General features: G+C 47.3%; 1 protein-coding gene across 1 annotated transcript; it reads right to left on the bottom strand.

Annotated features, from left to right (window-relative positions):
• Positions 1–1,168: 1,168 nt before the first annotated feature.
• Positions 1,169–4,649, bottom strand: LOC145540243 (keratin, type I microfibrillar 48 kDa, component 8C-1-like). The gene is made up of 7 exons (XM_081574433.1): positions 4,302–4,649; positions 4,015–4,097; positions 3,517–3,673; positions 2,580–2,741; positions 2,360–2,485; positions 1,967–2,187; positions 1,169–1,322 (listed from the first exon to the last, which is right to left on the bottom strand). Exons 1-7 carry the CDS (start codon positions 4,647–4,649, stop codon positions 1,169–1,171), a joined length of 1,251 nt encoding a protein of 416 aa, XP_081430559.1.
• Positions 4,650–12,146: the final 7,497 nt, after the last annotated feature.

Below are 12,146 nucleotides of genomic sequence, written 5' to 3'. Positions count from 1 at the left end.
GGGCACAGCAGGCAAGCCAGGGGGACCCTTCACTGTGTGATCCTGAGGCTGCCTGGACCACCAGTAACACAAGTAATACAGTGCTAGATCTAAAACTTCCTGCTGAGTACAGAGTGAAGTAAGTCAGAAAAACAAATATTGTATATTAATGCATATATGTGTAATATAGAAAATAATGCCAATGAACCTATTTACAGGGCAGGAATAGAGACACAGATGTAGAGAACACACTTGTGGACATGGCCGGGGGGAGAAGGTGGGATGAATTGAGAGAGTAACATTATCATATGTGTGATACATTATCATACATTACCATGTGTAAAAACAATACAGCTAGTGGGAAGCTGCTGCATAGCACAGGAAGCTCAGCTCGGTGCTCTGTGATGACCTTGAGGGGTGGGATAAGGGGGTGTGGTGGGAGGGAGGTTCAGGAGGGAAGGGCTGTATGTGTACATGCAGCTGATTCACCTTGTTGTTCAGCAGAAACTAACAACATTGTAAAGCAATTATACTCCAATAATAAATAAATAAAACTTCCAGCTGAGAAAAGATGAGATTTACATAGCCTCCTTCCAGCCCCCAGCTCATGCCTCTTCATTTTAGTTTCGGCTACAATCAACTCTAGGAGATGTCCTGGTCAAGAGGGGTGAGGGAGTAAATCCAAGAATGGCCAAGGGGAGATGGAGCCACACTGCAGTTGTCCTGCGCTCTTTCCTGCCCACCCCCACTCACCCATGGGACCAGCCATCTGCCCACCAGGCCTGGAGCAGCTTTCCTATCCAAGACTCAAGCCATTATATGTAAGGTTCTTATTTCAAGTGGCCTTTTATAGAATGCTCAAGCAACAGGCGTGGTGAGACAAATGAATACCAATGAGAAAGGCATGTACTTTGCCAAGGAAATTGAGTTTATTAGGAGGTTACAAGGGAGGGTTTCTGACACGTGGGCAGGCTCTCTGGGCAAGCCAAGAAGAAACAGTACCCAGTGAAGGAAAGTGTGGGCAGGAATCATCTGGAGGAGGTCGGGTGAGCTTCTGGATTTACCCCCTGGGGCAGCTCCAGCCATGCACAGTGTGTTTTCTAGACGGTTTGTTGGAAAGAACCAGGGCCAGGTCACAGCTTCAGAACCCTGGGCCCTGTCTCCTTGCTCCTTGGGCAACCACTGGACTCTAGCGCATGTAGGAGTTGCAGGGCCCACAGCGGGAGCGGGGGACACAGGGTGTGCAGGAGACAGCAGGAGCGCAGGGGGTACAGGGACTGGAGATGCAGGGTGTGATGGTCTTCCCGCATGCATTGGTCGTGGCACAGGGATTGCAGGGCAGCCTGGAAAAAGGGAATGATATAAATTGAGGAAGGCTTGTGATGTAACCAGAGAGACCCCCAGAGTGGACTGCCCGTTGGGACTTGACCTGACCTATAACAGAGAAGGTCACAGGCTCACCTGATACAAAGCTCACTATCAGTGCTAATGGTCTCCCTGTCATATGCTATCAAAAGTGCTGGACAGAGACTCAGAAACTCTGGTCTCAGCTCCCAACACTGTCCATTCCTAGCTGGTGACCTTGGATAAGTCACTAAATTTCTTCAAGCCCCAATCCCTTCACCTATAGAATAATGAGAATACTGATCCTGTTGACCTCATGGTAACTCTAGCAGCAGATGAGGTAGCATGTAGAAATGTACCCTCTACACAGTATGGTATTGCAAAATGTAAGAAATATCATTGATCACATATCAATATCATCACAGTAGACTGCAGAGTTGGCTGTACAATTTCAGTTTGTCCCTCAAGCAATTCATGCCATTTTATGTTTTAATGTTAACCACATTGCTTCCTGAGCTCTGTTTGAGCATGTCTGGTGTGAAGTCATAATTTCCTCTCCAAGGTATGCAATCTTTGCCTGGAGTCCAACTAAGAAGTACATCTATGTGTGCATGGCTTCACCAAACACCTGCTTGGTACTCACTTGCAGTCCTCGCTGTCCAGCAGCCCCCGGTACGTGTTGATCTCATTCTCCAGCCGGGCCCGCACGTCCAGCAGCACCTGGTACTCCTGGTTCTGCCGCTCCAGGTCACTCCTGATCTCCGCCAGCTGCAGCTCCACATTGCTGATCAGGCCCTGCACCTGGGCCAGCTGGGAGCTGTAGCGGGCCTCCGTCTCCGTCAGGGTGTTCTCCAGGGAGTCTCTCTGTCAGGGGACAAGGGGAGGAAGGTCACAGAGCTGCTCCTTCAGGGACTTCTCCATCGCTTCCAAACAAGTCATGAGCTCCAAGAGCTCAGGAAAGGGTGGTCCGGAGGGCATCCCAGTGCTCCTGACTCCCTGACCTCAACTCCTCACCAGGAGTCTCATCGTTACCCACCAGGTTGTGCTGGGCCTGCAGTTCCACCTCCAGGGCATTGACCGTGCGTCTCAGCTCGATGATCTCTGCCTGGCAGGACTGCAGCTGCTCTGAGCTGGACACCACCTGCTTGTTCAGCTCCTCAGTCTGAAACACCAAAGGGCAGAAGACAGGATCAGACCCCGCCTGAAGGGCTCCAAGGGGCCGAGGGTGCTGAGACACCACGCACCGAGATGCTCACCTGCCTGATGTACCATTCCTCCACGTCCCTGCGGTTGGTCTCCACCAAGGCCTCGTACTGAGCCCTGGTCTCATTGAGCACACGGTTGAGGTCCACAGTGGGGGCGGCGTCCACCTCCACGTTGAGGCGGTCTCCCAGCTGGCTCCGCAGGGTGTTGACTTCCTGTGGATGCAGAAAATGCAAGAGTGACTATCCTCAATGAAGAGTGGAACCTAAGAAACGGCACTGCTTGTTGACATCCTATTCATCTACTTCCTTGGAAAAGGAACTTCTAGTGAAACAGCTATGACAGCAGGAGGTAAAGTGGTCTGTGTTCCATGTGTTCGGCTCCTTCCCACCATGACTGTGTCATGATCCTTGGATTCAAAAAAAATTTCCAGGGGTTTGCTTGGGGGCTATTCAAGGATGTATAAATGCCCAAATTTCCCAGGTTGTAGATTGGCTGCAGATAAGCCCATAAATAAAAAGAATTGGCTGTATAATTTCAGATTGTATATCAAACCATTCTTGCCATCAAGTAAGATATTGTCATGACCCCTCCCAAGAGAGAGAAGGAACCCTGGATCATTTTTCATCAAAACTTTGAAAGAATAGAGACTTTGATTCACCAGGACTGCTATTTTGGCTTTGGGGAAGAGAGATGGCTTCGAATGGCATATCAGAGCAGTGCTGGGACTTCTACAAATCAGCAGCTGATCACAAGCCCAGGGAGGTGCCCTGGGAAACTAAAGTGACGCCCCAATTTCAAGTGAAAGATACAGCTTATCTGGGAACATGGATAGGTTTCATCTTCCAATGTTTTCTTTCATCATGAAGTTTTGGTGTTTTTGAAGAAATCTGAAAGATTCTTATCCCTAATTCCACCACCCCAAGTCACTAAAGCCGCCCTAGGCCTGAGACTGAGTCAGGTTTTTTCATTTCTCATCTCTGGTCTCACCTCCTCATGGTTGCTCTTGAGGCAGATCAGCTCCTCCTTCAGGGACTCCACCTGGGCCTCCAGGTCGGACTTGCACAGGGTCAGCTCATCCAGGATCCTACGCAGGCCATTGATGTCCGACTCCACCAGCTGCCGCAAGCCCATCTCTGTCTCGTACCTGCACAAGGACAGGGTCAGAGCGGTAACTGGCAGACCCTGAAGACTCACAGGAATGATCTTGGATAACCCCAATCCCCTTGCCTTCCCCCTTCGGCAATGAGTAGACCCAGGAGACAAAGGCAGGGTGCTGGAGGCTCAGTCAAGACCCAATATTGATCCCCAAATTGACTTGATTCCTCCTCTACTTTTGTGACTCCTTTGTTTGGTCCCCTCAATCCTCTGCAGAATCCTTCATGATTGATGGATTGACTGCTGTTCAGTCAACCATGGAAAACCCTCTTCTTTCACTAGAGACTGAACAAAAGGAGCGGGCACCCAGGCGAAATCTGAACCACTTACTTGGTCCTGAAGTCATCTGCGGCCAGCTTGGCATTATCAATCTGCACCACCAGTCTGGCATTCTCAGACTTGGCACACAGGATCTGGAGAATGAGAGGTTGCTGGGTGAGGACTGAAAATAACTATAAAATCATTAACTTCTTTAAAAATCCTTATAAAGCCATTTTGAAGGTAAAAGGAGGAACCAAGAATCAAGATGGCCTAGATCTAAGAAACACAGTTCTCTCCCTCAGATTGAGAATCCTGGCGCACTCCCCCTGCTTAGAGATGACAGCAAGGCCCCTCACCTTCTGCTGGAGCTCCTCGATGGTCCGGAAGTAGGACTGGTAGTTGGGGCACAAGAGGGGCTCCTGCTGCTGGCTCCTCTCCAAGATGCGGCTCTCCAGCTCCGCATTCTCCCGCTCCAGCTGCCGCACCTTCTCCAGGTAGCTGGCCAGCCGATCATTCAGGAACTGCATGGTCTCCTTCTCATTGCCGTTGAAGGAGCCCTCGCAGAACCAGTTGCAGCTGCCCACATTGGCAGGGATGTTGCAGGCCCCGGGCAGGGTGGTGCCACAGCAGCTGGGGGGTACGCAGGGCCTGGAAGAGCAGCTGGAGCGGAAGCTCAGGTTGGGCAGGCAGCAGCTGTAAGACATGGTGCTAGAGGGAGCGAGGTGCCCAGCTGAACACAGAGTCCAAGTTTTCCAAGGAGCTTGTGAGCCTTCTGCCTCTGTGGAGCATTTATACCCCATCCCCAGAGGGTGTGTACACAGTATGTAATGTCTTTTTCCTTTTTATTTTTTCACTGCTTTTCAAACGCCCTTCCCTTCAATCTGTTATTGGCCTTCCTCAGAAGAGTCCCTTGTCCCATAAATTTTTTTACTTGGCTTCTTATTAAGTCAGGACTACTCTTCAGGCTGTGCACCCATGAAATCAGAGGCCTGCGGTAGACCTTCAAAGAAGCCACATGGTCTAGCCTGAGGATCTGCCCTTGTTAATTGGGAGTTAGTCCATCCAATGACATTCTTTTGTGTTATGTGACCTGGTAAAACCATGATCAAATTCACCTCCTGGCCCACTTGGCATTTCCAGGGAGGGACTAGGATTGAATCAAGGAACAAGTTGCATTAAATGTCAGAAGTGTGTTCCCTTTCCATCTGCTTTGAGACAAGAATCCTTCAATGATGTAGCATCCAAGCCTTAGAAGACACGAGGTGGATAAGAATTGACTCGGGCCACAGCCAAGAAGGATGGACAGCTATTTATGTAATGCCACCTGCCTATCACTCAAAAGGACTGTAAAAGGAAAAGAATCTAAAAAAGAGTGGATATATGTATGTGTGCAGACATGCTCAATCACTTCAGTAGTGTCCACCTCTTTGCGACCCTAAGGACTGTAGCCTAACAGGCTCCTCTGTCCATGGGATTCACTAGGCAAGAATACTGGAGTGGGTAGCCTTGCCCTCCTACAGGGGATCTTCCCGACCCAGGGATCAAACCCGGGTCTCCCGCATTGCAGGCAGATTCTTTACGGCTGAGCCACTGGGGAAACTCAGATATATATATATGCATAACTGATTCACTTTGCTGTATAGCAGAAACTAATGTAACATAAAGCAATTTTCCTCCAATTAAAAAAATAAATTTTTAATAAGTAATAAATTTTAGTTAATTAAAAAATAAAATTTAAAATGTTCTGTAGAGAAGGGACTCCCCTGGTGGTCCAGTGGTTAAGACTCCGTGCTTCCACTGCAGGCACCATGGGTTCGATTCCTGGTCGGGGAACTAAAATCCTATATGTTTCGAGGTGTGGCAAAATAAAAAAGGACTGTAGAGGAATTTTAAAGATAGAGGCTTTGATAATTAGTTTGAGAATGAGAACAAGGAAGATTCTGGAAGAAGAGATCATTTAGAAAGAAGGCTGAGAAAATGCAAGCTGAGAAATCCATATAAATGCATTAAAACTAAGGAAGTCTCTGGAGGGAGGTGTGAGAAAGGAATATGGCTAGGTTTGCAAAACTTTTCCAGTGAGGTATCTAGCCATGGTGTTAGAATAGAATGAGTGGTAAGTCTAGGAGATAGTCTAAAGGAGCCCCTTCAAGCATGAAAATTTCATGTTGGCTTTAACAGAAAATGTTTTAAAATTTCCAGTTAGACTTTCTAACATTTTGCCCAATTCTCCAAGTATAACTGACACACCAGGAAGATGCATCATACCCTGTCCCAGGCTCCCACCATCAGCCTTACTGGGTTACCTGCTACTTGGTTTAAGAACCAAAGGTTGAAAGGTGCCAAGGGAAGGGGCTCTGTGGTCATGTCATTGAATCCAAGGACCTGGGTACCCAGGAGAGAAAATGAGGAGACACGGCTAAAGGGGATTTTGCAAGACAATCTTGGAGTCACTGAAGTCACTAGAAGGTCTGAGGAAGGGGTGACCAAAGTTCTGAACATATAAATATTGCACCACCAGGTACCACCTGCTCCTTGGGGAGCAGCACCCCAGCCTTCGCTGTGGTTTTGGCTGCCCTCCAGAGGCAGTTTTATTGACAGCTTATTGGAGTCCTTCCCCGCAGCAAGCTTTCATGACAGTATTCACGCTGTGCTCCGCTTTGTCTCAGATGAGAGGTCCTTCATCTACCCTCTCTCCAAGGCCATTATTGCCACTTACTGTAATGCCATTCAGACCAAAAGCTCCAGACTTATAATAAAATCGAAATCTCTTTGCTTTCCTCCAAGGCAATTAAAGGGGGGGAAATAGGTGGATCCTGAGGCAAGCATCACTGAGACTTCCCGGAGGAAGGACTCAAGGCCAGGAGCTCCTGTCTCACTCATCCAGGCTTGGGACAAACAGAAAGCCCTGTGAATCAGACTGATGGGCATTTGCTCCTAGTGAACAGCACAAGCCTGCTTCCCAACTCTTGTCAGCCTACTCCAAAGCACTGGCTTTCCAGCAAGGCACCACAGTCCTGCCTTCCTCCCCACCCAGGGAGCTCAGACTAAATGCCAGCAGCATCCTCCAAGCTCTTTGATCTTATCTACTGATTGGCCAGTGTGGCATCATGGAGGCTTTAAGCAAAGGAGAAGGTCTAGGTTCTAAGTATGAGAAGTTTCAAGGATTGGGACAAAAAAGCGGACATACCTTGCATTCAATGCAGAAAGAGCCAAGAACTGGGAAAAGAGGGAAGCAGGGAGATATGTGTTTAATAAGAAAGATAAGAATACAAAGAAGAGGCAAGGAGGGGACCTGGAAGGAATCCTCAGAACCACAATGGGTCATGCTGATCAGACAAAGCTAGCCTGTCTTCAAGTGAGGGAACTTGGAGGATGGAAAGCTGAGAAGTAACCAAGACAACCTAAATGAAGGTAGAGAAGAGTGGTCCACCCTGATGAGTGTCCTGAGAGATGTAAATGGAGACTCAGAAGAGATCTACAGACATGGGACCATAGTTTCTGAGACCTCGGGCAGAAGTGACATTGTTCCAAGATGTTCAGACCAGAGCATCAACTCCATGATCCAGTCTGAGATTTGTTCGCCACTGAGAAATGCACTGTTGTCTACGTCCAGGCTGCAAAATGTCAAAAGGGACCCTGCTACCTGTTCCTTGGGGGTGTGTAGAAGAGAAAGGAAGAAAGGAGCTGGGGTAGTCACACCTGTACATCTCCAGGTCACAGTCAATCGGCAACCACAGAGAAGATGCAGCAAAGAACAGGTTACACCTGTTACCTGCTGGCTTCTCCTGGAGATTCCTTTTTTCCCTGCAGAAGGTGAAATGGCACAAGAATTCAGGAGGGAGACAGTGGACAGAAGAGCTGGTAAGTAAACATAATGCTACCATCCCTTGTAAATCTACTTTCTTTCTTGCGATGCTTTCAAAATATCAGTAGGCTTATGTGAATTTGCTTCTTGAATTAGTGGGGAAGATGGGACTCCAGGGGCTTCCCTGGTGAATCAGACAGTAAAGAATCTGCCTGCAATGCAGAAGACCTGGGTTTGATCCCTGGATTAGGAAGATCCCTGGAGAAGGGAATGGCTACCCACTTCAGTATTTTTTCCTGGAGAATTCCATGGACAGAGGAGCCTGGTGGGCTACAGTCCATGGGGTTGCAAAGAGTTGGATATGACTGAGCAACTAATAATTTCATGGGACTCCAAGATTATAAGGTCTTCATGGCCTCACACAGATTGGGAATAGACTTCATGTACTCTCTTGATCTCCTAATTGAAAATACTTGCAGAGTTTATTCACGCAGAGAGAAACTGAGCAGTCCAGGACTATCAAACCCACAATTTTACTTAGTTCAGTTTTTCCAAAGCACATTTAAAGAGCAGCTTCTCCATGCTGGGCATGGGATGAAATTGAAACAGAATAATCACAGTTCCTGTAGCAGATTATCTTTTTACAAACAACTCAAACTAACATGGGTCTCCCAAATACGTGAGAAATGACAAGAAGATGAGGAGAGGAGATATTTTAAAGACATACGGACATTTGGAAATTTATTTGTATTTAATGGATTTAGAAAACTGTATATATAATATTAAGGGCAGTAATCACTTTTTGAACTTCTACCAAGTGCCTGGCATAGTCCCAGGACTGTGGGATGGGGGGTTGATGGCCGGGGGTGGGTGGGGAGGGGGATACTTGTGGGGGATGGGCAAATGATGTGCTCTCAGTCCCGCTGAGCAGGCAGTCAAGTCTATAACTAACTCTAATGTACGGTAATATAATTGAGCCCTTCACCTTCCCTCCAAAAAAACAAAAAAACAGTTCCTTCCTTCCCCCTCCCTCTTTTCCCACACTTGCTCCTGCCCCAAACTGCAGTCAGGCCATTTCAACCCATTTCATGATTCTCAGCCAGGAGGTGAAGGAAGAGGCCATTTCAGATTATCTCCTTGTCCCTTAAAGGAGATTTATCGGTGACTCTATTCTCTAGGTGACTCAGAGGTTGGCTTCAAACAACTGATCTCCCTAGAACCCTAATCCCTTTAAGAATCTTTTCTTCCACCAGACCTGGTAATGGGTTATTTTATTTTAATATCGGTTCTCATTGCTTGATGGAGCTGCAGCATCCCCGTAGGATCTGTGGTCATTGAGATGAGTTTCAAAGCAGGTGAAAGAGGCTTCCAGGGATGGGGTGTGGGTCAGAAGATAGAAAAGAGGCAATGCTGAGTCAAGCAAGTGTAAGAGCTTCCTCTTTCTAGGAAAGGGAACGATATTAGCAGGGAGAAACGGAGGTGATGGGTGACCCTGTTGGTAGGTGGACATAGTGGCCACCCTCAGAATCAGAGAGAGATACTGATGGTGGAGGCCTCTTAAAGGGCCTTGAAGCTAATGTGAATGAACAAACCACATGTTTAAGATGTCTGACAAGCTGGGGGAGGAAAGGGGAAGTAAGGCAAGAGAAGTGTGGGTACAAAAACTAGCCTAAAGGGGGAGCCTCAGCTGAAGGAGGCCAGGAGACTCAGCCTGCAATGTGGTGGGTGAGGAGGACATTGCAGGGTGAAAGGATGCACTGGGAAGATTATCCTTTGGGGAATTCCCAGGCCCTGCAAAATCCATCTCGGCCATCTCCCCCCAGACTTATTGCTGTTGATCAGTCGCTCAGTTGTATCCGACTCTTTGCCATGTGCTCAGTCCCATGGCCTGCAGCACACGAGGCTTCCCTGTCCTTCGCCATCTCCCAGAGCTTGCTCAAACTCAAGTCCATTGAGCTGGTGATGCCATCCAACCATCCAACCATCCCACCAGCCTTGGAGAGTGTCTAAATCTAAAGTTTTATCCAGAGGTACCTCCAGTAAAATGCTTGGCAGTTTGGTTCAGGGTGATGTGCCAGGAATGATAAGACCTGGACTTGAATGAGTCCCTAACTTTGAACTTCTTCCACTGCAAAATGCACACTATGGAACCTGTTCTGTCTCTCTCAGGGTTTAGGGGTGGGGGCTCAAGTTGGATAACACATATGAAAGTACTTTGCAAATGGTAAAATGATGAACATATATACAGGGTTCTATTTCTCTTCTCCTTCTCTACCTCAGTGGACAAAGTGGTCCTAGTAATGGCGGAGAGTGACTGGCCTTCTTTGATGATTTCCCACCATCAAAATCGCCAGGGTCCTCATGCTATTTTCAGATACTATAGAACTTTCATTCTTTGCACCTACCTTTTATGGCATAAATTCTCAGATATGAAAGAATTCTCAAGCATAAACACTGTCTTATTCCCTTCAAGGAAAACAAATCAAAACATTGGTATGATTACAGTTCTGTTGTCCTGCTGACACAAACTGAGACTTGGCCTCTGTACAGCACAATGGTTGAAAGAACAGTTGCTGGAGGCAGACTACCTGGATCTGAACCCTGGCTTCCCCACTGAGTAGCTGTGTGTCCTTGGGCATGTTATTTAGCCTTTCTGAGCTTTGGTTCCTCATCTGCAAAATGGGAATAACAATGGTATTGGCTTCATAGGATTGCTGTAGTGTTAAATGAGTATATGTACGTAAACTTATCCCTAACTTGAATTAGTGCCTGGCTCACAGTAAGAGCTCAGTGAGTATAAGCATCAGTGATGATGATAATGGTGAAGATATGTAATGATGATGATGATGGTAGCGATGGTGATGATGGTGATGGTGATGATTATGAAAAAGATAATTGTGGTGGTGATAATGGTAGTGATGATGGTAATAATGGATTGTTTGGTTTTCAGGGAAGCTCTTCACACCTTCCCAAGCATAATTATCTCCTTTACCCAGCATTTCTTCCCAAACCACTTCACACATTCACACACAGACATACACACACACAAAATCTCTCATCAAAGCTAATATTTTAATTATAGATGACAAGGCATTGTATTAAGAAACACAGGTCAGTCACCTTGAGGCCAAACTGACTCATTTCATGTCACCAGAAGAATCTCTCCACCAATGAATGACTCACCTCCTCTCCGTCTCCTTACATGGAAAACACAATGCTTCCCTCCTCACTCATGGTGCGAGAGTAAGTGGCTTTATTTTGTTAGTTGGCTTTGAACTTGTTGGATGAAAGGAGCTATTTAAGTACAAAGGAAAAAGCAAAGGTGTCTGGGCTGGGGGCTAAATTAAGACTGATTGAGATTGCTCTTTCTTATTAGGACCTACTCTTGGATATGTGTCTCGGGGATGCATCGCCTGCGCCCAGACAGCTCTACACTTGGGAAAAGAGCAGAGGCACAGTGGAGGGGAGGGGAGGGTGAACAGCCTCTGACCTTCCAGAGCTTCCTACCATGCAAGTCCTGATGGCTCCCAAGCAAATCAGTCCCATCTACAGAGACAGTTGGAGAAGGCAATGGCAACTCACTCCATTACTCTTGCCTGGAAAATCCCATGGACAGAGGAGCCTGGTAGGCTGCAGTCCATGGGGTTGCACAGAGTTGGACACGACTGAAGCGACTTAGCAGCAGCAGCAGCACAGAGACAGTGGCCAACAGGTAGGTTTCCAGGCTTGAGAGCAGTTGGAGGCACAGCAGCCAGGTTCTGACTTAAAACCTCTCCATCCCTGAGACTTGGGACTGTGGTTACTCGTGCAGAGCATGGGCTGAACTCAAGAGCCATCAGCTAGACTTTGTAAATTTCGCAGCAAGCTACTCTGATTCAGAGAGTTTAAGGAGTAGAGAGGGAAGACAAGAACCAGCTGCTTGATTCAGTGTATTGGCTCTGCTTGTAGTTTCACTGATTAATAAGACCTAGAAAGTAGAAAGTCATCAATTTGAGGAGCTAGAAGACCCTCTACAACCATCTTATCCAGCTCCATCAGATACCTGAGTGACTTCCTCAATGTCTTCACCACGTGGTTATAAAAGTCCTCTTTGAGTGCTTCCAGTGATGGGGATCTCACTACTTACTACTTGGCCAATTCTGATGCTGCTTTCTGGAGTCATGCTCTTCTTAGCCATGGCTGCCTAAATATGGAGCTTCAGGTTCACGTGTCTATTGACTGGAGCTCCAAGCTGGGCAGCCAGAAGGACTTGCCAATGGAGCCTGTAGGGGAGCTTGGGTGGGTGAGTTTGGCCTTTTCTAGATTGATATAGTGACCAGCTCAGCAATTATCGTCGCTTAACATGTTCACCACTAACTCAATGGGATCAAGAGTTCCTCACCCATGAGATCAGGAG

Source organism: Giraffa tippelskirchi, chromosome 3 (assembly GCF_054371585.1).
Source record: "Giraffa tippelskirchi isolate mGirTip1 chromosome 3, T2T-mGirTip1v1.2.pri, whole genome shotgun sequence".
NCBI classification, from domain to species: domain Eukaryota; kingdom Metazoa; phylum Chordata; class Mammalia; order Artiodactyla; family Giraffidae; genus Giraffa; species Giraffa tippelskirchi.
Note: the sequence above shows the minus strand (reverse complement) of the source record. Positions and strands in the feature narration are given on the sequence as shown.

Coding starts and splice junctions, on each gene's coding strand:
- LOC145540243 (XM_081574433.1), bottom strand. CDS start 4,649: ATGTCTTACAGCTGCTGCCTGCCCAACCTGAGCTTCCGCTCCAGCTGC. Junction 3,674..4,014: donor GCAGATGACTTCAGGACCAA/GTAAGTGGTTCA, acceptor GTCCTTGTGCAG/GTACGAGACAGAGATGGGCT. Junction 1,323..1,966: donor CTGGACAGCGAGGACTGCAA/GTGAGTACCAAG, acceptor CCCTTTTTCCAG/GCTGCCCTGCAATCCCTGTG.